The sequence below is a fragment of the Paramormyrops kingsleyae genome, chromosome 7 (assembly GCF_048594095.1).
Source record: "Paramormyrops kingsleyae isolate MSU_618 chromosome 7, PKINGS_0.4, whole genome shotgun sequence".
Lineage (NCBI taxonomy): Eukaryota > Metazoa > Chordata > Actinopteri > Osteoglossiformes > Mormyridae > Paramormyrops > Paramormyrops kingsleyae.
The window spans coordinates 26,771,133-26,799,030 of NC_132803.1; the positions used below are offsets into that span (position 1 = coordinate 26,771,133).

At 40.8% G+C, this 27,898-nt stretch overlaps 2 protein-coding genes and 1 long non-coding RNA gene across 8 annotated transcripts; 2 read left to right on the forward strand and 1 right to left on the reverse strand.

Moving 5' to 3' along the window:
* The first annotated feature begins 1,214 nt into the window (after positions 1-1,214).
* On the forward strand, positions 1,215-6,829 carry txnl1 (thioredoxin-like 1). 2 transcript variants are annotated; one of them, XM_072714655.1, is made up of 8 exons: positions 1,215-1,466; positions 2,527-2,623; positions 3,246-3,419; positions 4,120-4,242; positions 4,680-4,749; positions 5,324-5,496; positions 5,681-5,868; positions 5,947-6,554. In XM_072714655.1, exons 1-8 carry the CDS (start codon positions 1,369-1,371, stop codon positions 5,966-5,968), a joined length of 945 nt encoding a protein of 314 aa, XP_072570756.1. In that variant the 5' UTR covers positions 1,215-1,368; the 3' UTR covers positions 5,969-6,554. The 2 variants fall into 2 exon arrangements, with proteins under 2 accessions (XP_072570756.1, XP_023693812.1); XM_023838044.2 differs by lacking the exon at positions 5,947-6,554 and adding an exon at positions 6,581-6,829 and having other exon boundaries at positions 1,217-1,466; positions 5,681-5,785.
* Positions 6,830-8,271: 1,442 nt separating this feature from the next.
* Positions 8,272-27,822, reverse strand: LOC111857319 (sialoadhesin-like). Of its 5 annotated transcripts, XM_072714651.1 has the most exons (11): positions 27,542-27,822; positions 16,621-16,681; positions 15,776-15,949; positions 15,468-15,579; positions 11,746-14,164; positions 11,096-11,458; positions 10,201-10,548; positions 9,603-9,860; positions 9,028-9,118; positions 8,884-8,929; positions 8,272-8,673 (listed from the first exon to the last, which is right to left on the reverse strand). In XM_072714651.1, exons 5-11 carry the CDS (start codon positions 11,798-11,800, stop codon positions 8,512-8,514), a joined length of 1,323 nt encoding a protein of 440 aa, XP_072570752.1. In that variant the 5' UTR covers positions 11,801-14,164; positions 15,468-15,579; positions 15,776-15,949; positions 16,621-16,681; positions 27,542-27,822; the 3' UTR covers positions 8,272-8,511. The 5 variants fall into 5 exon arrangements, with proteins under 5 accessions (XP_072570752.1, XP_072570753.1, XP_072570755.1 ...); XM_072714652.1 differs by having other exon boundaries at positions 11,746-11,840; positions 15,776-16,681; XM_072714654.1 differs by having other exon boundaries at positions 11,746-11,848; positions 15,776-16,681.
* LOC140592028 (uncharacterized) lies at positions 20,809-21,987 on the forward strand. The gene is made up of 3 exons (XR_011992253.1): positions 20,809-20,919; positions 21,270-21,378; positions 21,485-21,987. It is a non-coding gene; the product is annotated as an uncharacterized lncRNA (long non-coding RNA).
* Positions 27,823-27,898: the final 76 nt, after the last annotated feature.

Below are 27,898 nucleotides of genomic sequence, written 5' to 3' on the forward strand. Positions count from 1 at the left end.
TCCGGCTCTACGTGCATCACGATCACTGTCAGTGTCACATCAATGCGCAGATCCACGCTACATTACGTATCATCCATATCATAACTTAATGTAAAATTGTTCCTCAGTGCCACCAAAATGAAAAGTATTAAGCATGACAGTCAAAATGGTTAGATACTCTATATTACCAAAATATTGGGACACCTGAATTCAATGATTTGGAGGGGTGTCCCAATATTTTTGGTAAGACCCAGATGGATAAAGCGGTATAGATAATGGATAGTGTATATTGCCAGTATGTCAGTGTAAACATGCTCCTGAGCGCCACATTTCTGAATGAGTCGTTTCCCACTTACTCCTTGTCACTGACCGATTGTTAGCTTCTTGTATTAAATTGGAACAATTTTACATTGCATTATGATATGGATGATACGTAGCGTGGATCTGCGCATTGATGTGACAGGTGAAAACTTCGATCGTGTTGCGGAACGTGAAAATATTAACCTATTTCAAAGATATTGTGCACCTTCAATAACGAGGTCCAGTGACAACTGTTTCCCACTATTGGAAATTTTGTTTTTTTTCACCCCACCCTACTGTGCATACAGAATATGATGCGCTGATAAAGTGTGCTATTGATATTGGGTTTGGAAGATGCCCACATTTGTACATACAGGATTATTCCAATGACTAGTCAGTCGTTTTGATAAGTAAGTAGGCATTATTCAACCCATCAAGAGCTTCAAAACAAGAGGGAAAGTTTTTAAATCAAGTCACAAGTCATGACTTATGATAGACTGGCATCCTATCCAGGGTGCACCCAACCTAGTGCGGCAGTAGATACACACCAGCTCCCATAACCCATACCCAGGAAAAGTTGCTTGGATGGATGTATAATATCAAAATATGACAACCTGAATCTCACACATGTATACTGTATGTTCACCGAATCTAGTTGGATGCCATCAGACACATTCTGATCAATTTCCATTAACTCAACAGTCAAAATGATTACTGACAAATTTGATCTAGAACAAAGCCTTCACCAATTAAATATTGCCATTTTTCAAAGACCCTGTAAAGGACAAGCGATTGGACGTTGAGTTGTGGATAATGCCATTTTCCTGCCATAGAAATGGCAATATACAGATTTACAGCTGTTTTACGACAGTTTGTCCCAGTTTCCGTCGTCTTTTCCGTGATGCCACGCCCATTTTAAAATATGCAGTTTGATTGGTGGAGAGCTTGACCTGCCGTCCAAAAAGTGTCGCAGGGAAGCACAGGAAGTGACTACTGTTAGTAAAATTTTATTTTCACTACAGTATATCCGGTGACATTTTATGAGAGACATTTTGATATTTTAAATAAGAAAACGTTCATTCTTGAAAAATGGTAAGGGTGAAGGTAATCGGGAATGATTCTGAATTCCAGTCTGAGCTTACAAGCGCCGGCTCTAGACTCGCCGTAGTCAAGTTCACAATGGCCGGGTAAGGCTGAAATCTAGCCGTTGGCTCCATTCTCTGTTACTGTAAATTTGTTTGTGTGATCATGCTTTTAAATAAAAAAACGGTTAGCCAATTGACAGTAGAAACATACCTGTTTAGCTGAACATGCTCCTCCATAATTTTGATTGATACACTTCATTTGGTAGCTACGGTTAGTCGACCGTGAGGCTGCTTTTAGTTAGCATTGCATTGTAATAATGCTGAGTACACATTAGTCATCATATTTAGCCAACATATGCTAACCAGGTCTAGGTAATTCGCTACCAGTTGTAACAGTTTATAATACGATACCTATTCGTCTCTCTTAAATTACGGCCCGTTTGACGTTTGTTAGCTAGCCGGCCAGATAATGTCTCATTACTTTTTGTAACTGTTCGTATTTTTTTTATACAAGTTTATTTTGCAGTGTCGTCTTGTCCCAAATACCGCATTACGGCTTGTGGGATTCTTTAAATTTCGTTTATTTGCGCGTCTTCGCAAAATGAGTGCACAATAAAGCAGATAGAAAGCGTGTTACTGCCTTGTAATAACGTGGCCGACCCCCGCCTGAATAACGGGGCATTGAAAATGGAATCAAGTGTTAATACCTCACTGTTTTTATAAGTATGTCCTTTACAGTGTAAATATATCGGGCAGTAAATCTATGAAAGATGTATGAGTCTGTCTTAATCATGGAATGGAGGTTACCGATATTGAGCCTGCTGCTGGAGGCAGAACATTAGATTAAGACAGTAACTGCGTGGATTCTGTAGTTTCGATTTGCCTTGAACAGGAGGCAGAAGAACATTTTATTGAGGAATATGTTGGATCGTGTGGAATTATACAAGCTGTATGCTGTATACTGCGGTATGTTTAACACACTGTTGTGTTATATATGGCACGAAAGTCAGATGCTGATTGGTCAGTGGGATTTATGACGATTGTTCGCATGATATTAACGTCATTGTTAAACTCCTTTTATCGTCTCGATCAGGAAAAAAATCCTTGTAGTAGTAATAGTAACATTTTAAAATAAATCTCAATAAACTACTTATTTTTTTAGGTGTCGGCCCTGCATTAGAATAGCTCCTGCCTTCAACTCGTTGAGTGCCAAGTATCCACAAGCTGTGTTTCTTGAAGTTGATGTGCATGTATGTCAGGTAAGGTTCATTAGATAGTAATGTGCAGGCATTGCTTTCAGTGATATGAATAGGTGTAACAGTTTTCAAACCTAATGGCTGTTGTGTGTCTTATCAGTTGACACAATTGGTATAGTAGTGTATCACTTTATCTGGTGCCTGAGAGGGCACTAATCTATGAATCCAAATATGAAATAAATACTATGTAAACAGTACATATTTATGTAAAGTACAGAGATGTGCTACACAGTAACATAAGGTTTAATATTCTTTCCCATAGCCAGAAATGGGGTTATTACACAGCAGGATCTTAGAGAGAAGTTAGATTGGCAACATTTTAATAATGAAGTACCAGCAGTTCCTTTATAAAAACTGTTATGAGAGAATGTGCTCCACAACCTAAGATTACAGAACTGTTTACTAGCAAAGTCATAAGCAGAGGGCAGATTTCTGAGATGTAGATGCAGTGTTTAGGTACGTAATTGCTCGGATAAAAACAGAAGTGAGTCTCTGTGAATGAGTAGCGAACAATAAAGGAAAGCAAAATAATGAAAATGAAGCTATTTAACCTATCACACACAGTATTACTGGTCAGGATAAATGTTCAGATTATGCGGTATTGATTTATTTATTTATTTTGCAGGCAACTGCTGCTGGAAACAACATTTCAGCAACACCCACATTTTTGTTCTTCCGGAACAAGGTGCGGGTGGATCAGTACCAAGGAGCTGATGCCACTGGGCTTGAGGAAAAGATCAAGCAACATGTGGAAAATGACCCTGGAAGTAGTGAAGATTCTGATATCCCAAAAGGATATGTGAGTACATAGGTCTGATATCCCAAAAGGATATGTGAGTACAAAGATCTGATATCCCAAAAGGATATGTGAGTACAAAGATCTGATATCCCAAAAGGTTATGTGAGTACATAGGTCTGATATCCCAAAAGGATATGTGAGTACAAAGATCTGATATCCCAAAAGGATATGTGAGTACATAGGTCTGATATCCCAAAAGGATATGTGAGTACATAGGTCTGATATCCCAATAGGATATGTGAGTACAAAGGTCTAAAGTTGTGGCAAACTTTATTTGTTTGGGGCTTTGGTTGTACCAGGATAATAATTAGCATTTTTTTCTGCTATATTGTACTTAAAATCTAAAAATTAGTCCACAGGATTAATCAAGAATGCTTTTATTGTTATTCTTTTGGCCATTTGTTATATGCTAAGTGGAGCAGTAAATGGAATGTTAGAGACTCAGCAACTGACGTTTTTTTTGTATTACAGAATTGTATCAGTATAAACCACAAAGCTTGATGGGAAATGCAGTCATTTAAGTCTCAGCAAACTGCAGGCAGTACTGATATTGCATGGTTTTTCAAAACATTTGTTGCCTTGTATAGGATACGTAAATAGGGAATGATGTCTGTATAACGTGAATCTTTCATTGTCCTTATACAATGTACTATACTTGGTATTCTAATAGGTTGTTATTTTGTCTCTGTTTTATCCTCAGATGGACCTTATGCCATTTGTAAACAAGGCTGGATGTGAATGCCTAAATGAAAGCGATGACAGCGGCTTTGACAACTGTTTAGTAAAGGACTCATCATACCTGGAATCTGAGTGTGATGAACAGGTCATTTATTTCTAAATATAGTACAAATAAAAAGGATCAAAAATCTCCCATTGTAATGCAGACATTTTCACAATTACAAAAGACTGGCATTTATGAGGAAAAACACCCCTACTCTCTGCTTTGTGCTTTCTGTGGGGTACCTAATGTGTAAAGAGGAATAGCTAATATAAGCAGGGGTGCACATAACTGGTACGCAAGTACGCATTCACCTTTAAGAACGATACGTGCGACAATCGATTGTTTGTAAAAGCCAAATGCATACTTCCTGTGCATTTGCGCTGCGATGACAAGAAAATACCTTGCATTTTAACCCGTATACCGCAAATGAAGTAGAGTTAACGTTTAAAGATTAAAATACATTATATTCTGTTTTCATAGCAGCGCAAATATATATAAAATAAGTACGCATTTGCTTTATTTTTTGGTTTTCTCTACAGCTGCTCATTACGATGGCCTTCAGTCAGCCTGTGAAGTTGTTTTCAATGAAACTTCAATCATCTGACTTAGGTAAGATCATTCTTCTCTTTTACCTAAGAACATATATAGTGGTTTATAATACTGATATACTTGTGATTGTCTTTTTTATGCATAATCAAGAACTTCATAACCACAAACCCTTTAAAGCAGGGGTCTCCAACTCCGGTCCTGGAGAGCTACTATCCAGTAGGTTTTCTATCCTACCTGCCTTCTGATGAGCCACACCTGTTCTCAGGTAAATACCAGGGCCAGGTGTGACTCATCAGAAGCCAAGTAGGATATAAAACCTACTGGATAGTAGCTCTCCAGGACCGGAGTTGGAGACCCCTGCTTTAAAGAGTATAAAAATGGCAGTATATCTGTCTCATCTTTATCAAATATTTGGTATCTGGATTTTCACTGCGCGTTTGAATCGCTAGTAACCAACTTTTTGGTTCCGATTGGCATTTTAAGTCTTGTTTTATGAAACAAGTTTGTATTAGGACAAATTTTGTCAATTTTGTCTTGGGACAAAAATTTAATTGACTTGATGTCAGGTGTTGTGTGTTGTTCCTTGACCATTGCCGGCTGACAAAACAAGTTGTTTTGTTGTAATCATGCTTAGCTCACGCGCCAAAGTCTGTGAAGATCTTCATCAACTTGCCGCGTTCAATGGACTTTGATGACGCTGAGAGAAGTGAGGCTACTCAGACACTTGAACTGACAGATGAGGACTTCAAGGAGGACAGTCTGATTCCCCTTCGCTATGTCAAGTTTCAAAATGTTAACAGTGTCACTGTAAGTTCAGTCCCTTTTATCACACCTTAAGACAAAGAAACTGCTTACTTTTAAGTAAGACTCATGCATTGTGATCAATTTGTCAATTGACACTTGTTCTCCTAGATTAAAAATAATTTTAAATAATTTGGGCATATTAATAGCCATGAAATGTGATATAAAAAATAAACATTTCTTCTTACAGCTGTTTATTAAGTCAAACCAAGGTGATGAGGAAACAACAAAAGTGAATTATTTAACTTTTATTGGAACACCTGTACAAGCTACAAACATGAATGATTTCAAACGGGTAAGTTTTAGTATGTTTTACGCTTACTTAGTGTACCTGCAATTAATGTTGTGGGAGAAGTGTGTATTTTCCTTTTTCATGCTCAAAAACAGAGAAAATAAACTTAGTGTACTTGCAATGAATGTTGTGGGAGAAGTGTGTGTATTTTCCTTTTTCACGCCCAAAAACAGAAAAACTGTGTGATTACGCAACTCAGCTCTGACCAAAGTTTAGCTACTACTCAGACTAGGCTAAATCATTCCTTAAATTAACCCTGATTTGCAGACAAGTTGCAATTCAAGTCTACATTTCTCCAATAAGGTGAAGTGTAGTTTATCAAGCTATCATATTTTACAACCTTATCCAATATTATTAAATTAATCCATTAAAGATAACCATATCTTATGTCGGCAACAGGTTTAAGCTGGTTTAAGAAAGCAGCTGCTTCTACATGTAATACAGCCAGAACTGGGTGACATTTAATATAATTAAGCTTTAGTGCCTTAATGGCATTTAATGATTTTTTTTTGTCCTGCCTAATTAAGTGTCGGAATTGTTTCCATTCCTGTTGTATCATTCCTTGATTGGTGAGAGTTATCGTTGTAATAATTCATGACAATAAGCATCAGTAATTTTTAGGACATATTAGCCTTAATGTCCAGTACAGCTCAAAATCAGTGGTTTGAATGAATCCTGGAACTACTGCTTGTAACTTTAATTATATAAATACAATTATTTAACCCTTTAAGGTTTGAAATTCGATCTGAAAAATAACAATATGCCTAAATACAAAACTTTTTTTTTAATCATATCTAGGTTGTGGGGAAGAAGGGTGAAAGTCACTGAAGACGGAATGAAAGAAAAAGACTGGAAATATTGCTGTAATCAATCAAAGGACTGTCCTATGCCAACATAACACTTCTAAGTTCCAGTGTAACAGTTTATTTTGAGTAATCTTAATTTTTCAGGCTGTGAGAACATTGTTTTGGTCTAGACAACACAAACATTTTTATTGTAATCCAGAAGAAACTGTAAATAAAGCTAATCCTTTTTTCCAAAGGCAAATTGATGTGTATCATCTTTTTCATGAAACAATTTTTACATGTAACAAATTGCATGAAACTCTTAGTGAAATACAGTTTCACTGTAGGAGAAAGTGCAGCCAGAGCAAATACTATGTAACAGGTATTTTATATTATCTTATTCGTTGAAATGGTTTCTCTAAATTGCCCTAGAGTGCGATTGTGAGTGCAAATGTAAGCTCTCCAATGAAAGGACATGTCATCAAGGGCACCTCCTACCTCACTCCCGGTGTGTCCTGTGAAACGGTCAGTTTAGGGAAATGCCAAATATGATGTCAGAGCGATATACAGCCGTGGAACAACGAAGATTTCAAAGGCAGAAGAAATGGGTAATATTGAAAAAAACCATTTAAAGACGTCAAAATTGCAAAACGCATACTTAAATACAATTGTAAGGAAAGTTTTGTGAACCCATGAGAATCACCTGGATTTCTGCAATAATTATTCATAAAATGCAGTTTGATTGCAATCTATAATAATTCCCAATATATAACCTGGAATTATAAACGTGATTGTTTGTCTTACCTGTTGCTCCTTCCACATGCTTCCTCACTCCATGGGGACAACTCTACAGGAGCTGAGATAGCTGACAGTGTCAGATGATCTGCAAGAGCTCAATTAATCAGAGAACCCATTCGAGTGATACTACATACACTCTACAGACTTGTGTCTGGCGCCCTCTTCTGGGAGAGAATATTTATTCAATTTCTTCCTTGTAGGTCTTTCACCTATTGTCACACCACCCAAGACACCCAAAAATAAGTCATTGCTGTTTTATTTTCCTAATGCTTGTCAGAGCAAGTACAAATTGCAGTGTTATGTTGCATTTTAGTTTTTGCATACCAAATCCCAAATTGTTCAATCTGGAAAAATGAAAATGGAGCGATGAGCATGCTGTATGAAATTAGCATAGGTCCTTACAGATTGATACTCATTCTGGAGCGTTAGTCGCATGTTGAGAATCTTATTGTTCCATGTAATATTGCTCTTCATTTTCTGCTTGTCTGAAATTAGCCACAATCATACCAGTGCCCAGACTAACATCAGCTGTCGGCATGATTACAGACCAGTGGCACTTACACACGTTTATTGCAACGTGCTTTGAAAGAGGCTGTATCCTCTCCTCTACTCCCTTCATCTGTATAATTGCATCCCTTCAAACACATTCATCAAATCTGCAGATGACACAACAGTATTAAGAATGATTTCAGATGGGGACCTGGGTTTTTCTTGTTTTGCCACCTTCTGTACAAATTATCAGTGGACTGTGGACAGAGTCTCACACATTACTTCCTTCCATCCATCCATCCATCCATCCATCCATCCATCCATCCATCCATCCATCCATCCATCCTCTATTTTAGTCAGGGGCATGGGGGGGTGGAGCCTAGTTATACATTTTATATGAAATACATATAAGCTTGATAATATAAACAAAAGAAAAGCTTTATTCAGTTTTTATGGTTCTTTCAATTACATGTTTGAAATAAAGCTTACACTCTTTATGGCAAGAATTATCTTGTGTGTCAAGTGTGTGTGTCAAGAAAATGTAGCCACAGATACTAAAAGTGTAACACCAGTGTACATTTATGTAACAGCTATGTAACATCTGTACATTTATTTAATGTGTTTTTGACCCGAGTTGTTTCTCTTCCACCAGCTCTGTTATTCTGCCATTTCTTTGATATTTACATTTTCATACTCGGTTAATTCAAAATTTACATTTCCATAAACTCGTTCTTGAATATTTACATTTCCATAGTCTGGGAGCTCACAGGATTCCTCAGAATATCTGTTGCTGGTTCCACTCTTCTCCTTAGAAGAGTCCTAAGGTGGAAAACAGAAATGAATAAAGCACAAAACCAAATTTACATAGATATACATTTTGCAGAAAGCAGTACAGTTTATACATGCCATGAAATTGCCATAAATAGCTGACTCAGCCTGTGTTTCTCTCTGTGAATTCAAATGATAAAAATTTGTCTATAAAACCTGTTGCATCATGTGACCAAGAAATAATCAGAAACAAGATCATACTTTGTTGGTTCCTTCTTTGGTTTTGTCCACACTGAGTGAATTTATCCTGTAACAGAGACACATTAAATGCTTAGCAGCACAGTTTAATTTCAAATTTAAAAGAAAGGAATGTAGTGACACAGGTCTTTAAAGACAATACATTACCTTTTCATGAAGATAAAAATCACAACAGCTCCAATTAACACAATCAATAATATTCCCACAACAGTGAATATAATAATTTTATTAAAATTACCTGTAAACAGAGAAAACAAGGAAAGCGTTGCATCAGATACACACTGTTTACAGAGCTGACAGTAGTGATGGAGTAACCTTACAGTGTTACTGCCCGGTGTCCTCAGAACTGACAGTGAGGGATTAATCATGTTAATAAGATAAACTGATTAACTATAAGGATCCCAATATGTAACATGAATATTACAAATACTGGTCATCTTAAAACAAATATGTTGGAATGCAAACAAGGAGCATAAAATGGAGAAACAAAAACGAAGCAGCAATGTTTGTAATTCTCATATGTAAATGAAATGCTGAGTCACACAACAATAATCCTGCTTCATAAAGCCTACAGTTAATTTTCACACATATAATTTCAGCTGCTGTTCTGCACTGTTGTGTCAATACTTAATTCCTCTAATATAAAATGATATATACATACTTTTTATAGCCAATGTAAAAGTTTAAAAGAATAATTCCTTTATTAAAGTTTATAAACTTACTTTCAACAATAATATTCACTTCGTTAGATACAGCTACCTTTCTCTCATTTAAAGCACATGAATATTTTCCTGTGTGATGATAGGATATGGGACTGAAGTGAAGTGTGGACTGTGTTTCTGGGAGCGTCTGGTTGTCCTTAAACCAGCTGAATTCTGATTGGCTGAGAGAGCAGCTGTTTGTGCCACATGTCAGGTTCACAGTGTCTCCTTCCCTTATTGTTCCATTTACTGTGGATGAGGTCATCACCACCTTTAGTTCTAAAAGTATACAGTACATAATATAAGAAGCTATTTCACATTTCAGCAGTAATATTTATCACGAGTAGAAATGGTTTGGACAAAAAGTGAAATCCTAAAAATAAGTGACGCATTAAAATAATAATAATAATAATAATAACTTATTATGCCTGATCATGTACTCAGCATCTCAGTGCTGTAATCTGCTTTCTGGTTGATATTCTCAAGTTTATTAAGAAACATTATGCACAGCATCACCAGCAGTAATTCATATTCAGTAATGAGTTACGTTTCTATAAAACAATGTAAACATTTATGAAATATGTCTGATCAGTAACTGAAACCCAAAAAAAAAACTCACCATCAACTTGAAGAGTCACTCCAGGTCCACCACACTTCTCACACCCATTTGTTGTAAATCTGAATCTATACTCTCCAGCATCCGTCTCTCTAATGTTCTTTATCTGCAGTGTACAGTTCCTCACATTGTTCCCCAAGAATTCTGCTCTGCCTGTGTACTCAGCATTAATGTTTCTAGTATTACTGTGATAGACATATGGGTTTCCAGTACAGTCCACATCATTATGACTCCACATCCTGGAGTTCACTTTGTGTGGCTCTGGATATCCATATTCACACTGAATGAGCACAGTCGATCCTCTCACTGCACACAGGTTTCTCTCTGAGTAATGCACAGTCCATGCACCATCTATAATCCACAGAGAACATGAAGCGATGGTTTATTCATCTTTGTTTTGGTAAAGTCTTAACTTTAAAATTTAACTTTAAAAAATGCATGGATTTATGGGAGGTTTATGTGATGGATTTCCTGCAAACAAGAAAATTAGAATAATGATAAAGATAAAATAAAAATACAATCTCTACTATGGAAAAGCGAATTGGAAAATGAAAAAACAAAGTAGAAAAGTCAAACTGGAAAAGACAAAAATCGTTTTTAATTTTTCACAAATTATTGATTAATGCAAATGGTGTTATTTCATTTTATTTTTCATTTTTTGCAGGATCTTTCACAAAGACTAATTGGCAAAGTAGAGATTGCATCTTCATGTTATCATTATCATTTTTGTTTTTGCAGAAAATATCTCCCATAATATGGAAATTCCTCCCACAAGGACTGAGCTACTAACCTTCAAGATAACTTTAGTCCCTAGTTTTTTTTCTAAATAAACATGTTATTCATTTGTTGTTTCATTGCAGCATTGGCTAAAAAAAATAAAGTTTTTACCAAGACTTACCATCAACTCTAAGAGTTGTCCCAGGTTTTCCACTCCATTTTCCCGTTTCTACATTGGTCGTGAACCTAAATGTATACACACCAGCATATTTGTGTGTAATGTTCTTTATCTGTAATGTGCAGTTCTTCTCTTTGTTCCCTAAATATTCTGCCTGGTCTCTGTATTCAGCACTAATGTTTGTATTACTGCTGTGAGAGACGTATAGCATTTTATCACAGTACTCATCATCCTGACACCACATGACTGTCTCTACTCTTAATGAATCTGGATATTTATATGAACAGGGAATGACCACAGTGGATCCTCTGATGGCACAGAGTGGATTTATTGAATACTCTACACCATATCCGCTACCCAGGACCCCTGGAAAAAATATCAAAAAAGGCAACATTACATAAAAGTAAGCATTACATTTAAAGGGTTAAAGGCAATGCTGACGCAAACATATGTGAATTTTCTGCAAGTTGCAAAGTTTCCTTTTTTAACTTATAAAAATGCACATTTAAAGATAAACGTTTTAAGGCTAAATCCCTTAATCCTACTGGAATAACACGGATTAGATTTTAATTAGGAGGAGAACTGAGGAGAACTTTAACAAATTTAATCCAAACAAAAGATGCCGTCACATGCTGAGCTGTTGCTTTTCTTACCTGGTAAAAAGACAACAGCTAGTATCCAGAAATTCAGAGCGTACTGAAGTCCCATCTCTGCTGCTCTTCTTTCTGACACACTGTCTGTTCAGGGACTGTAGAACTAACATGTAAGAGTCAATCCCCCCCCCCCCAGAACTATTTATATACGTGTTAGATATGACGCCTGCTTATTTCCTGTTTCACTCTACAGACCAACAAGAACTATTTCCTCTTTTTTTTTTAACTTGAACTACATTCACCTAAAGGATTATTAGGAACACCATACTAATACGGTGTTTGACCCCCTTTCGCCTTCAGAACTTCCTTAATTCTACGTGGCATTGATTCAACAAGGTGCTGAAAGCATTCTTTAGAAATATTGGCCCATATTGATAGGATAGCATCTTGCAGTTGATGGAGATTTGTGGGATGCACATCCAGGGCACGAAGCTCCCGTTCCACCACATCCCAAAGATGCTCTATTGGGTTGAGATCTGGTGACTGTGGGGGCCATTTTAGTACAGTGAACTCATTGTCATGTTCAAGAAACGAATTTGAAATGAATCGAGCTTTGTGACATGGTGCATTATCCTGCTGGAAGTAGCCATCAGAGGATGGGTACATGGTGGTCATAAAGGGATGGACATGGTCAGAAACAATGCTCAGGTAGGCCGTGGCATTTAAACGATGCCCAATTGGCACTAAGGGGCCTAAAGTGTGCCAAGAAAACATCCCCCACACCATTACACCACCACCACCAGCCTGCACAGTGGTAACAAGGCATGATGGATCCATGTTCTCATTCTGTTTACGCCAAATTCTGACTCTACCATTTGAATGTCTCAACAGAAATCGAGACTCATCAGACCAGGCAACATTTTTCCAGTCTTCAACTGTCCAATTTTGGTGAGCTCCTGCAAATAGTAGCCTCTTTTTCCTATATGTAGTGGAGATGAGTGGTACCCGGTGGGGTCTTCTGCTGCTGTAGCCCATCCGCCTCAAGGTTGTGCGTGTTGTGGCTTCACAAATGCTTTGCTGCATACCTCGGTTGTAACGAGTGGTTATTTCAGTCAAAGTTGCTCTTCTATCAGCTTGAATCAGTCGGCCCATTCTCGTCTGACCTCTAGCATCAACAAGGCATTTTCGCCCACAGGACTGCCGCATACTGGATGTTTTTCCCTTTGCACACCATTCTTTGTACAGTAAACCCTAGAAATGGCTGTGCATGAAAATCCCAGTAACTGAGCAGATTGTGAAATACTCAGACCGGCCCGTCTGGCACCAACAACCATGCCACGCTCAAAATTGCTTAAATCACCTTTCTTTCCCATTCTGACATTCAGTTTGGAGTTCAGGAGATTGTCTTGACCAGGACCACACCCCTAAATGCATTGAAGCAACTGCCATGTGATTGGTTGATTAGATAATTGCATTAATGAGAAATTGAACAGGTGTTCCAAATAATCCTTTAGGTGAGTGTATACTTGAACTGCATTTGCTGCTAAAATCAACACCATTTAAACTCTCTGCTTGTCTTTTGCTACAGAACAACATAAAAACCGCAGTGACAGAGGGATGAACCAGGAAAACTGCTACACAGAGATACAACACAGACTGAGTTTAAACTGGATTAGATTACAGTACATTAGATTCAACTTTATTGTCAGTAATAGACATCCATCCACCCATCTATCCATCCATCCTCTGCTGCTTATCTGGGATCAGGTCGCAGAGCCAGCAGTCTAAGCAGGGATGCCCAGACCTCCATCTCACCAGCCACCTCCTCCAGCTCCACTGGGGGAATACCAAGGCGTTCCCAGGCCAGCCAAGAGATATAACATCTCCAGTGTGTCCTGAGTCTGCCCCGGGGTCTCCTCCCAGTTGGATATGCCCAAAACACCTCCCCAGGGAGCCGTCCAGGAGGCATCTGAGATAGATACCCGAACCACCTCAATTGGCTCCTTACAATGCGGAGGAGCAGCAGTTCTACTTTGAGCCCCTCCTGAATGTCTGAGCTCTTCACCCTGTCGCTAAGCCTGAGCCCAGACACCCTAAGGAGGAAACTCATTTCTGCTGCTTGTGTCCATGATCTCATTCTTTTGGTCACTACCCAGAGCTCATGACCACAGGTGAGGGCGGGAACGTTGACTGACTGGTTAATCGAGAGCTTCGCCTTCCAGGTCAGCTCCCTCTTCACCTCGACAGAGTAGTACAGCATTACTGCCAACGCTGCACCGATCTGTCTACCAATCTCCCACTCCCTTCTTTCCTCACTCATAAACAAGACCCCAAGATACTTAAACTGGATCTAGAAGTGGGCGGGGGTGGGCAATGCCCACCCAAATTTCTGCTCTGCCCACCCTGCACCATCTGAATGCCAATCACGTTTATTTCATTCGGCCCATCAGATATTCTTCTGTGGAGCTTTTGTAGTTGCCTGTGAAAATGGAGGAGGAATGTTACCTTATTCTTATTAAAGCTCCTTCTTGTTAAAATGCATCTTTTGTTGCTGTAGTTTGCTGTAATGTTGTGTTGAATAAGGATCTTTGCTAGTACTGTGGCCTGTACTACGAAGCAGGGTTACTGGCTTATCGGGGTAACTGCGAGTAACTTGACGTGTGTATGGCGTTAAATTAGTGCCATAAAATTAGTGCGCATAAAAACCACGAGCGTATGCGCTCGCGAGCAGAAAATAAATGCTCTCTACGCGCTTGCGTTTGCACAGCACTCGCTCGCTCGGCGTTAAATTAGTGCCAAAAGTCAAACCACGTGCGCGTGTGCGCTAGCGAGCTGAAAACCCATCCTCTCTATGCGCTCGCGTTCGCTGGACCCTATCTACGCGGGCTTGTGGGCTTCATCCATATTGACAGTTAATTGATAACACAAATTAATCCATAAGTTGTAAAGTGTGATTTAGGCAGTGCACCGTGGGACAAAGCAAATATACAGCAGTTGAATTGTTTGATTACGTGTTTCTTCACACGGATCTTGAAAATCCAAGGGGTGTGCTTATTATCCCCCAGAGTCCACTGATGAAAACACACTCCATAGGACATGGCTGTCCCATTTTGTTTTAGAGCTATTAACCCTTAGTTGTTGCTCCATTGCACTTTAAGTAGATGCAATATAATAACTATTACAGACAAAAATAATATGAAAATCCATATGAAGCTAACTTAACCGCGGTCAGTGACAAGTTATCTTCATCTTCTACCAAAGCAAATAGCCAATCATAGTCAATATTTTAAAAAAACAATCAAAGGAGCGGAGATATTAGCCACTGTTCCCACCTCCAAAGTGTCAAAATTCATCCTGTCGAGCGAGCGAGTGCTGTGCAGACACGAGCGCATAAAGAGCATGGATTTTCTGCTCGCGAGTGCATACGCGCGCGGTTTTTATGTGCGCAAGTTTTGGCACTAATTTTACGCCATATAAACCAATGCCATTTTTCACAGACCAGAAATGATTAAGCCGCATTTCCATGAACGCGGAAGCTGACGTGCAAAGAGCCCACTGACACAAGGGTTCATGCCTCATTACTAGTGATGTGTCGTTCGCAAATGAGACGACTCTTTGAGCCAACTCTTTTTAGTGAATGATGGGAGCCGGCTCCTGTTCAAGAGCCGTTTTATTAATGTTTATAGAATTGTCCGGGTTTTTGAGCTGCCTAAACATTAAGGACGACAGTGGCCGGAACACCTTGTCTTCCGAAAAAGCCCGCCCACGAGACGGCGTCTTACCCCTGGATGCGTATCCGCTGCGGTGCGACTGCGCTGCATTCGCATTCTGTCCGAGGCCGTCCACCAATTCACACTGGACGCGTTTGTGGTCCGTATCCGATCCGGCGCGCCGCTGGTTTGCGAGATCACATGACCACGGGAGAATAACATTTAACATAACATTTATCTATGTTTCTATGGATAAAATAATGTGTCACTCCCATATAGGTTACTGAACACTTTATTAGGAGTTTACAAGTACTTCACAGTACAGGTTACTTTCATTAAAAATCAAGTATTTACATAGTTAATTGGAAGATTCAACTTACCGTCAAATCCCAAAACTTCTGCAGTTTCACGCCTTCTCCTTTCTATTATTATCCTTGTAAAAAGGATGTCTGCGGCCGTACACAATTCCGTGTTTCTCCACCTCCAAAATTAACTTTTTGTCGTCCATGATGTGAAGGGGAGTTGGCGCATGCGCTCTGTGTTGCGTTCTTGATCTGTATCCGTCAAAAATAGACTTGATGCGCATCTCGACGGACTGCAGGACATGTGACGGAACAGAGACGTAGCGGAGACGCAACGCAGCGGATCTGGTGTAAACTGATGCATTGACTTTATTGGCGGCGATTACCTGTGGCTGCCGTGTCGGAAACGCACAGCAGCAGACACGCAACCAGTGGGGTTATTTTTAACAAGCTCAATCCAGGTCACGCTAATCAGCATCAGGTTAAATGAAGAGAGGGGCGGGTTTTTTTTTAAAAAAAGAGCCAGTGTTGCTAACTTTAGCAACTTTAGCAACTTTTCATACTACCCTAGCAACTTTTTTTTTTCAAAAAGCACCTAGCAACAAATTTAGCAATTTTTAACATTCATTTGGCTACTTTTAGCAATTTTTAAAAAGTGACTCACAAGAACAGTGGCTGCAGGCTTCACTCAGTAGAGTGTGGGGGTGGGACTACATAAGGTCTAAATAGCCAGGCACAGCTGTATAGCAAAATTTGTTACCTGAGTACAACAGCAGTAGCACACATTTCACATTTTTAAGTGAATTAATTAAGAGTAACCACAGTTAAAATTTAGTTACTGTAGCTGCTCATTAATTTTGAACTGAACATGTCTCAATCAAAATTGTACAGCCAGAAATACAGAAAAGAGTGGGAGTCTGTACCTGAATTTAAAGGATGGCTGAAGCCAGTACCTGGGGATGACTGCCGAGCATACTGTGCATACTGCAAATCAGATATGCATGCAAAAATGTATGACATTAGAAAACATTGTGCTACAGCAAAGCATATAAATAAATCAAAACCATATAACCCTGCAAAGCAGTCTACATTACCACAGCTAGTTAGGAAAGTGGATAACTGCAAAAGTGCAGAAGCTACTATGGCAATGGCCATTGCGGAACATTGTTCACTGCTAGCATGTGACCATTTAGGTATGGCTTGCAAAGCTGCCTTTTCAGATTCTGTGGCAGCAACAAACTTCCACATGCATCGCACCAAATGCACAGAAATGATTAAGGGAGGATTGGCTCCTTATTTTCTGAAAATGATAACATCAGATGTGGGGGATGAGAAGTTCAGTCTGCTTTTGGATGAGTCGACTGATGTCAGTGTCTCAAAATACCTGGGTGTGGTGATTCGGTATTTTAGTGCTAAAAAAAGAACACTTGTGTCCACATTTCTTGGGCTGGTTGAATTGGAGGCAGGTGATGCCAAATCAATAGCGAAGGCAATAGTTGAGTTTCTCGAAAAGTGTAATCTTAAAAAAGAGAATCTTCAGGGTATTGGCACTGATAATGCCTCTGTGATGACTGGGGTGCACAATGGAGTCCACAAGATTTTAAAAGAGGAATGTTCTTTGCCCAATTTGATACTCATTCGCTGTGTGTGCCATTCTTTACAATTGGCTGTCAGTGCAGCATCCAAAGAAACCATCCCAAGATGTGTTGAATACTTAATCAGGGAAACATACAACTGGTTTTCGATTTCCCCAAAACGACGAGAGGCATACAAAGCAGTGAATGCCACCATTAATTGTGGTCAGAAACCCCTGCAGATCACCAAAGTGTGTGCCACACGTTGGCTATCGATTGAGCCTGCAGTAACTCGTATATTGGACCAATGGGAAGAACCTAAACTCCACTTTGAGTTTACCAAGAGCAGTGAGCATTGCTACATGGCAGATGTGCTCCATGCCATGTACATGGACAAGAGCAACTATGTGTAACTCACATTCTTAAAATCAATCCTGTCTGACGTACAAGTTGCAGTGAAGTCATTTGAGGGTGAACATACAGATCCTGTCAAGCTTTTGGACAATCTGGTTAACCTCGGCTGCGAACCGCCCCAGTGCATGCTGGAGATCCCCAGCAGATGAAGCCAACAGGACGACATCGTCTGCAAAAAGCAGCGAGGCAATCCTGAGGCCACCAAACTGGACACCCTCAACACCCTGGCTGCACCTAGAAATCCTGTCCATAAATATTATAAACAGGACCAATGACAAAGGGCAGCCCTGGCGGAGCCCAACCCGCACTGGGAACACGTCCGACTTATTACCGGCAATGCGGACCAAGCTTCTGCTCCATTCGTACAGGGACCGAATCGCCCACAACAGCGGACCTCGGACCCCATACTCCCGAAGCACCCCCCACAGAGCACCTCGGGGAACCCGGTCGTAAGCCTTTTCCAAATCCACAAAACACATGTAGACTGGATAGGCAAACTCCCAGGCCCCCTCCAGTACCCTTGCAAGGGTATAAAGCTGGTCCAGTGTTCCACGGCCAGGACAAAAACCGCATTGTTCCTCCTGAATCCGAGATTCGACTATTGATCTCACCCTCCTCTCCAGTACCCCGGAATAGACTTTCCCAGGGAGGCTGAGAAGTGTGATCCCCCTGTCGTTGGAACACACCCTCCGGTCCCCTTTCTTAAATAAGGGGACCACCACCCCGGTCTGCCAATCCAGCGGCACCGTCCCTGACCTCCACGCACTGTTGAGAAGGCGTGTCAGTCACGACAGCCCCACAACATCCAGAGCCTTCAGGTACTCCGGGCGGATCTCGTCCACCCCCGGGGCCCGGCCACTACGGAGCTCCTTAACCACCCTGGCCACCTCAGCCCCAGTGATGGGCAAGCCCCCCCCAGCACCCTCGGGCTCCGTGCCCTCAGATGTCTCAAAGGCAGTGTGCGTAGATGTATGTTGAGGAGGTCCTCAAAGTATTCCCAGGTGAGGTCAACAGCACCCCCCCCCCACTATAAATAGTAGGAACCAGGAGCTGCTTCCCCCTCCTGATACTCCGGATGGTTTGCCAGAACCTTTTTGAGGCCCGCCGGTACCCGTCAGCTGCCTCCAGAGATGCCCGGGCTAATAATTCCCGGTAAGCCTCCTTCTTCAGCTTCACGGCCCCCCTCACCTCTGGTGTCCACCATCGGGTACGGGGGTTACCGCCACGACTGGCACCGACCACCCTGCAGCCACAGCTCCGTACGGCCGCCTCCACAATGGAGGTCCGGAACAATGTCCATTCAGACTCAATGTTCCCAACCTCCCCCGGCATGCAGTTGGAATTCTGCCGGAGGCACGAGTTAAAGCTCCAGCGAACAGGAGCCTCTGCCAGACGTTCCCAGCAGACCCTCACTATGCGCTTGGGCCTACCAGGTCTGACCGGCTTCCTCCCCCGCCACCTGTGCCAACTCATCACCAGGTGGTGATCAGTTGACAGCTCTGCCCCTCTCTTTACCCGAGTGTCCAAGACGGAAGGCCGCAGATCAGATGATACGATTATGAAATCGATCATCGACCTGTAGCCCCGGGCATGTTCGTACCATGTCCACTTATGGACACCCTTATGCTCGAACATGGTGTTCGTTATGGACAAACCATGCATTGCACAGAAGTCCAATAACAGAACATCACTCGGATTCAGATCAGGGAGGCCGTTCCTCCCAATCACCCCCTTCCAGGTCACACTGTCATTGCCCACGTGAGCGCTGAAGTCCCCCAGCAAAACGATGGAATCCCCCCGCGGCACGCCAAATAGCATACCACTAAGGGAATCCAAGAAGGCCGGGTACTCTGAACTGACATTCGGCACATAAGCGCAGATGACAGTCAGAGACCTATCCCCGACCCGAAGGCGCAGGGAAACAGCCCTCTCGTTCACCGGGGTAAACTCCGTTGTTAATGCACCGAGCTGTGGGGCCACCAATAGCCCCACCCCAGCCCGGCGTCGCTTACCCGCCGCAACTCCAGAGTAAAAGGAGATTGGTTCCAGAACCCAAGCTATGTGTTGAGGTGAGCCCGACTATATCTAGTCGATACCTCTCAACCTCATGCACAAGCTCAGGCTCCTTCTCCACCAAAGAGGTGACATTCCATGTCCCGAAAGCCAGTTTTGTCAGCTGGGGATCGGACCGCCAGGGCCTCCCTTGGCCGCCACACGATCCACAATGCACCGAACCCCTGACATTCCCCCTGCGGGTGGTGGGCCCACCTGGGGACAGTCCCGCGTGCCTCTTTCGGGCTATGCCCGGCCGGGCCCCATGGGCCACCAGGTGCTCGCCAACGGGCCCCTCCCCCAGGCCTGGCTCCAGGGTGGGGCCCCGGTGACCCTAGTCTGGGCGAGGGAAACGGGACTTTGTTTTTATACTTTTTCATAGGGTTCTTTTGGATTGCTCTTTGTCTGGCCCCTCCCCTGGGACCTTTTTGCCTTGGGAGACCCTACCAGGGGCAGCAAGCAATAAATTCCAATAGTGCTATAATTGTTGTCACTTTCACAGATGTGTTAATTTCACAAGTTAAAAAGAGTAAGTACACAAGCTGTGATTGTTTAAAAGAATGTAACTGTTCATTGTCAGTGTTATATTTAAAAATAAAAAATTCTTATCAAAAAGTGTTTATATTACTTTTACAAATAGTCAACTATATTTTTCATACAAATCTAAATGGACATATTTCAAATAATGTTTTTGCTGAGATGGCCAGTCAATTTGAGAAAACATTAATTATTTTGTATACTACATAAAGATGTAGTTTTGAGTTGCGATTACGCAATGACGTCATCACGCAAAGTAATATGTTAATAAGAACCTATTTATTGTGCATCTGGATGTAATGTTTTAATATAATATAATACATGGCGCCTCAGAGTGTAGAGACATGACGGGCTTACGCTTGTCAGATACTACGTGATGATGTCACTGATATGCAAATTAGTGCGTGACGTCATCTGGCAACATTTAGCTACTTTTCCAAGAGTGTCCAGCTGCAGACGTCTGTAGAGTGGAGCTCCACCGGAAATACGTCACCTCCACAGGAAATACGTGATTTTAAGGGGCGTAAAGTGGATCTAATCTTTACGGACGTAAAGTGGAGCTCCACAGGAAACACGTGACCTCTACCGGAAACTACCACTCTGTTAGCGAAAAGAGAGAGTCTGGAGCAAGTCTGCGAATCTGAAGTAAATTAAGCGAAGAGACAAACATTAAAACAATCTCGTGTGCACACAATATTTGAGTCTAACGTTATATTGCTTGACGAGCTGTTTTAGCATTTGTTGTCATATAGAACAGGCTTTCCATGAAAACATTTAACGTTTACTTTAAAAACTTTTTTTTTTGTTCGCGGTTCTTCGGGCATGCTGCAAAACATCTAACAGTTAAGTGTATTCAGTTGGAAGCCGTAGGTGCAGTAATCCTCACACTGTGTATTGTATTTTTTTGAGATTACATTTGTCATTACATTAGCAGGAACATTGATTTATGAACTTCTGATTGTAAATTAACAATATCAGTATTTCTCCATTATAAGTTATGGGAAGGTTTTTGCACACTGGACAAAGGAATCAGAGGCTGTGCTGAAAGGTGAACATGCACCTGTATTCAGACTAAGAAAGCGCAAGTCTGTGGAACTCAGTCTGGTCAGTGTACACATTAAACCTTACTTTTAACAGTAAATTGTTTTATTTCTGAAAAAGTGTTATAATAATATACATATAATAACGTTTCTTTCTATGCTTCTGACAGAAGCCAGCAATCATCTCTGATCTACACGTTGCTATGGAGTGGATTGAGGGGAATGAGGCTCTATTCTGTGGGCAAATAACCTTTCCGAAATATGTGACCATGACGGAAGAGCACTGCCAGGAGGCCCTAAGGGAAGTGCTGGATGGAGACAAGATAGAATCCAAGGAGCCATTCCTCTTTGGTTTTCAGATCCAAGAGGACATGGAATTATTTTTACAGGCCTGTGTTGACCAGTGAGGCCTCCGCGTTAATGCTGTCTGTTATGAGAAAGATTAAATTACTGGCACATGAGTGTGTTGATTGATTTTTTTTATTATTTCATTCTGTTTGTTGTTGCTGTCTAAATAAATTTAGCAGTTGATTGAATATAATTGTTACATGTTGATCATCATTTATACAACACATACAGGGCTGCATATAACTGGTACGCAAGTACGCATTCACCTTTAAAAGCGATACGTGCGGCAATCGATTGCTGTGACAGTGTAAATGCGTACGTATTTTATGTGCATTTGCGCTGATATGACAAGAAAATACCGTGCATTTCAACCTATATACCGCAAATGAAGTACGAATTAGCATATACAGGTTAAAATGCACAATGATTTCTTATATCAGCGCAAATGCACATAAAATACGTACGCATTTGCGCTGTTCCAGCAATCGTATATAGTATATGTTTATAACAGTTAAGGCAAGACCAATATATATATTAGTAATGTGTATGGAGAGTAACATAATAGCAATTGCGTATGTATGGTAGGCTATATTTATAACTGCTCATCTTATGACCAATATATATATATTCCACAAACTAGATCAGACCAGATATATATATATATATGTGTGTATGTATGTATGTATATATATATGTGTATGTATGTATGTATTAGAGGTCGACCGATATTGAATTTTACCGATACCGATAGCTAGGTTGGTCCGTACTTGCCGATAACCGATTAATTAACCGATAGTTTTTAAAATGGATACTGGATAAAAAAAAAAAAAAAACTAAATTAAAACACAAGTACACTACATGTAAAATAGTACTAAACTTTATTACAAAAACCAAACAAAAAAACAGTACTGAATCATGAAAATGTGCTATATGAAATAAATATGAATATATTAATAAATATTGAGGTAAATTAAAGACATGCTTTCAAACTGAAAGAAAAAGTAACACTACAAATAAATTTAAAAAAAGTTACACAGAAAATTAATTATAATAATAATTATTATATAATATTATAATTATATATATTAATTATATAAATGTATATTATATGTGTAGTCTCCCACTATATTTGCTTCTATTTTGAAAACTTTTTTCTCTCTCCATAGGCAGAGGTTGACCAAACTGTTTGTGTAATCTGTTAACAACGCTCATTATATACCCGTCTTTTAAGGCAAGAACCAGATAATGAGTGTCACGTCATGAAATGGATTTAATACGAAGGGAGCTGTATTACGTGATAACAAATTTAATAAAAACATCGTAAGTTAGGCCTATAATAGTAATGATTTCATTTCAAACAACAAATATATTATATAGAGAAGGTGAGCAAAGTATCAACAGAGCTTTTTGAAACTCCGAATCAGTAAAACACTGCGTCGCAAAAAGATTAACTGTTTCGAAGCGCTCCAGTCGGATCCCCCCATCCCCCCGGCAAATCGCACCCTGTGCCTGAAGATAAAAAGAACTGAAATCGAATGCATTCCTGATGGTAACAATCATGACATTAAACATTTGGGTCGGACTTGCGTGTATTTTTGCCACATTATTTTAACCGCTTGATGTACTGCTAATGTTAGCGTCCTCTCAGCCTTGTCGACAAACATACTGCTGTTCTTACTCCAATGCAGAATCTAATCAACAAAAGAATTACTTTATATTGAGATGAAAACATGTACTGTAGTGTACTGTATACATACCTTTTCGCTGTCTGTGTTTTAAACGTGCATTTGAAGTGTCAGCGTTGTCCGTGCACCGCACTCTCTCCAGGCAGCTTGCGACTTTGCAACTAACAGTATCACGTGTCAAAACAAAAGCATGTGCTTTACAGCGATTTTCGCCTATAGAGGCGGCTCTTGCCATAGATATACACTCACCTAAAGGATTATTAGGAACACCATACTAATACGGTGTTTGACCCCCTTCGCCGTCAGAACTGCCTTAATTCTACGTGGCATTGATTCAACAAGGTGCTGAAAGCATTCTTTAGAAATGTTGGCCCATATTGATAGGATAGCATCTTGCAGTTGATGGAGATTTGTGGGATGCACATCCAGCGCACGAAGCTCCCGTTCCACCACATCCCAAAGATGCTCTATTGGGTTGAGATCTGGTGACTGTGGGGGCCATTTTAGTACAGTGAACTCATTGTCATGTTCAAGAAACGAATTTGAAATGATTCGAGCTTTGTGACATGGTGCATTATCCTGCTGGAAGTAGCCATCAGAGGATGGGTACATGGTGGTCATAAAGGGATGGACATGGTCAGAAACAATGCTCAGGTAGGCCGTGGCATTTAAACGATGCCCAATTGGCACTAAGGGGCCTAAAGTGTGCCAAGAAAACATCCCCCACACCATTACACCACCACCACCAGCCTGCACAGTGGTAACAAGGCATGATGGATCCATGTTCTCATTCTGTTTACGCCAAATTCTGACTCTACCATTTGAATGTCTCAACAGAAATCGAGACTCATCAGACCAGGCAACATTTTTCCAGTCTTCAACTGTCCAATTTTGGTGAGCTCGTGCAAATTGTAGCCTCTTTTTCCTATTTGTAGTGGAGATGAGTGGTACCCGGTGGGGTCTTCTGCTGTTGTAGCCCATCCGCCTCAAGGTTGTGCGTGTTGTGGCTTCACAAATGCTTTGCTGCATACCTCGGTTGTAACGAGTGGTTATTTCAGTCAAAGTTGCTCTTCTATCAGCTTGAATCAGTCGGCCCATTCTCCTCTGACCTCTAGCATCAACAAGGCATTTTCGCCCACAGGACTGCCGCATACTGGATGTTTTTCTCTTTGCAGACCATTCTTTGTAAACCCTAGAAATGGTTGTGCGTGAAAATCCCAGTAACTGAGCAGATTGTGAAATACTCAGACCGGCCCATCTAGCACCAACAACCATGCCACGCTCAAAATTGCTTAAATCACCTATCTTTCCCATTCTGACATTCAGTTTGGAGTTCAGGAGATTGTCTTGACCAGGACCACACCCCTAAATGCATTGAAGCAACTGCCATGTGATTGGTTGATTAGATAATTGCATTAATGAGAAATTGAACAGGTGTTCCTAATAATCCTTTAGGTGAGTGTATATGTTGGCTCTCACACTGTATAAGGAAAACGGACCGTTCTCAGCCGCTTCAGCTCTGACGCAACACGGAAAAACTATCGGCGTGGATTTTTGCCGATAACCGATAGTTCCGGGAATCAACTATCGGTGCCGATTAATCGGCAAAACCGATACATCGGTCGACCTCTAGTATGTATATATATATATATATATATATATATATATATATATATAATTTCTCTAGCGCATAAATGAACAAAAACATACTTTTTGAGAATTTTACAACTGAAATTCCGCTGTAACACACAGTTTGGTCACGTCTTTCCTGTGGAGCTCCACTTTACGCCCCTTAAAATCACGTATTTCCTGTGGAGGTGACGTATTTCCGGTGGAGCTCCACTCTACAGGCGTCTGCAGCTGGACCCTTCTCTACTTTTCGGGCAGGCTTTAGCTACTTTTCATTGGAAATAGTTGGCAACACTGAAAAGAGCCGTTTAGGAGCCGAAAGAACAGGCTCTTCTTGGTGAGCTGAGCCAAATGAGCCGGTTTGCTAAAAAGAGCCGATACTCCCATTTTGTAGAGAGAGACACGAGGAAAACAAACAAGCATGCAAATGAAAATTATTGTGACCGGAAAAATTATCGACCGCATTTTAATTATCGTGCAATTAATTTATTTATTGTTTATCGCGACAGGCCAGTGCACTCCTGCACTGTATTATAATCCGCTGTGTGAAATGCTGCCCACCCAAAATTTCAAATTGCCCCCCAATCTGAGCAGTCTAGATCCGGGCCTGATTGTTAATAAACTACTGTAGCTAAAGAAAGTCCATCAGTCGTGCGATTTTGATTTTTTTTTATTTGTATGGGGAAGGAGAGAAGTGGCAGGAATGGGATCCTGAAACAGGACAAACTCGGCCGTTTCGCTTTATTAGACAGGCATAGTGGACAGAGACAGGAGATGGGAGCAAGACCAAATAAGGACTATACTATAGAAACAAGCCAGAAACACTGCAACCTGCAAGGACCAATATTTGTAATCGACTTCACAGAAAAACAAGCCCAAAGTTATGGAGGGTGTTTTGTGACAGTATTCAATAAATAAATGTCATTTAAATTATTATTTAAATTATGTCTCATATGAGAGTAAGATGGTAAGATTATCCACTGGATTTGAGCACAAAGCTGATATTATTAAGACATTTCAGCTGTCATGTTTTGATAAGGGCTGCACAGGGACACTTCAATGCACAGGCTTGTCCAGGCTGATGCCCAGGGGTCTACTGTACGCTAAAAACAATGTTTATCACAGCCACACACCCCTTTCTCAGAACTATTTATATATGTGCCGATGTTAACAGCAAATGTATTTCCCCCAACAACTACAACATTACGGGAAAATACGACTCAAGTAGCCCAGACAACTCTGACCATGTTAATCTGTCTCTGACGTGAGGCGCCAAGTGTCAAGTGCTCATTTTCATGCACAGAATATGTTTTATGCCACAAAAAACAATATTTAATGATGAAATCAAATGATACCTTTCTGAATTTTGTCCACAGAAAGACAAGCTCCAGTTACATTTTGTCCATAAAAGCATAAAAACTTTGCTTTCTTGTGCACACAGAAATGTAAAGGAATCATTTTGTGTTTCATTTTGTGCACAGAATTGATATCGGCACCTTGCATTTCATGGACAGAAGGCTGGGAAGACAGGAATAAAAAGAAGGTAGTTTCGTTCACAAAATACATTTTTGGCAACTAAAACTTATTTTGTGAATGAAAAAAAAAATCATTAATTATTGTATCATTAAATAGTCAAATATAAGAGAGTGATTAAATATAGTCATCATTAAATATTGCCTTTTGTAGCTCAATATATATTTTGTGCATGAAATGGAGCGCTTGACACTTGGCGCCCCACACTGAAGGAGGGGCAGTGACACTTTGGTCAGCACTGTTGCCTGACACCACAAGGGTCAACACATGAAATGTTCCCTTAGAGTAGAGTGGTAGCCTATATGTGGAAACTGAAGAATTCCCATGAATACTTGTACTGTACATATGACAAAATAAAATATTTCTGCTCCTGTTCCCTGCTCCGTGCGGACTAAACATCCCCCACCCCACCTGAAAGGCTCTGTATGAGCAGGCTCTCCTGTCAGCATTCGGCAGAGGAGCTCTGAGGCGGATCTGCTTCAGCTTCTACTATTATTGTACGTCTAGCGCCCTCTTCTGGAAAAGCGAGAATCCATCCACTTAATTCCTTATCCATTTCTCATCTATTAACAGATCACCCACTATGAACTCGTTGCTATTTTGGTTTGCATTGTTGCTTTTGTTTCCTGTAACAAAACCGCTAGATTATTCCTTGTGTGAACCTCATTAATACACTATGGTTTGTCGTCCCAATGCAATGTGCTGTGACTGTGACATACGACGTCCTGCCATCAGCTGTTACTGCAGCTCTTTGGGCATTGCTCAATGACTCAGCTATCTTTTTTCTCACTTTGTCATACAGAACAGGGATTTGTTTCTCGATGAATAGCTTCCTAAATGGTCTCTAAAGCCTCGGCTCCGTCATTCGGAGGAGGTATTCCGTATTGGAAGCTCGCGTTCTCTATAACACCGTACGGCTGCGTATCATTACAAATAAAAAAGCAATGACGTCGGATATTGCCTTAGAACGAGCAGAGCTGTTAGCCAAAGGAGTGTGCAAAAAAAAAGAAGTTGCAATACTTAGTTGCTCACCAGTCTTCTTGCTAGGGGTACCGCTGGGGCTAGCTGATGTCTGCCTCCCTCTCGGATTTGCGTCTCCGAACTCACATTGTCCTCGCTTTAAGTTTGTCGTGCTGCCTGTGTACTTCATAGCGGTCCGGCTTATTCTGCAAATTGCACGCGTTTTGCCAAATTGTCTCTCTTAAATCATAAGTGTTGCCAAACATTTGATTTGCAGCAATTTGCTGGAACGTGCAGCTCTTCCTTCTCTGTGACAATCTGACCCGCTAAACGCGCCTCCAACTCGCGCGAGACACAGCAGAGAGACTTGAGGAGACACTGACAGCGGGGGGGGAGCTGGAGATGGGAGAGAGCATCTGAGAAACAGTT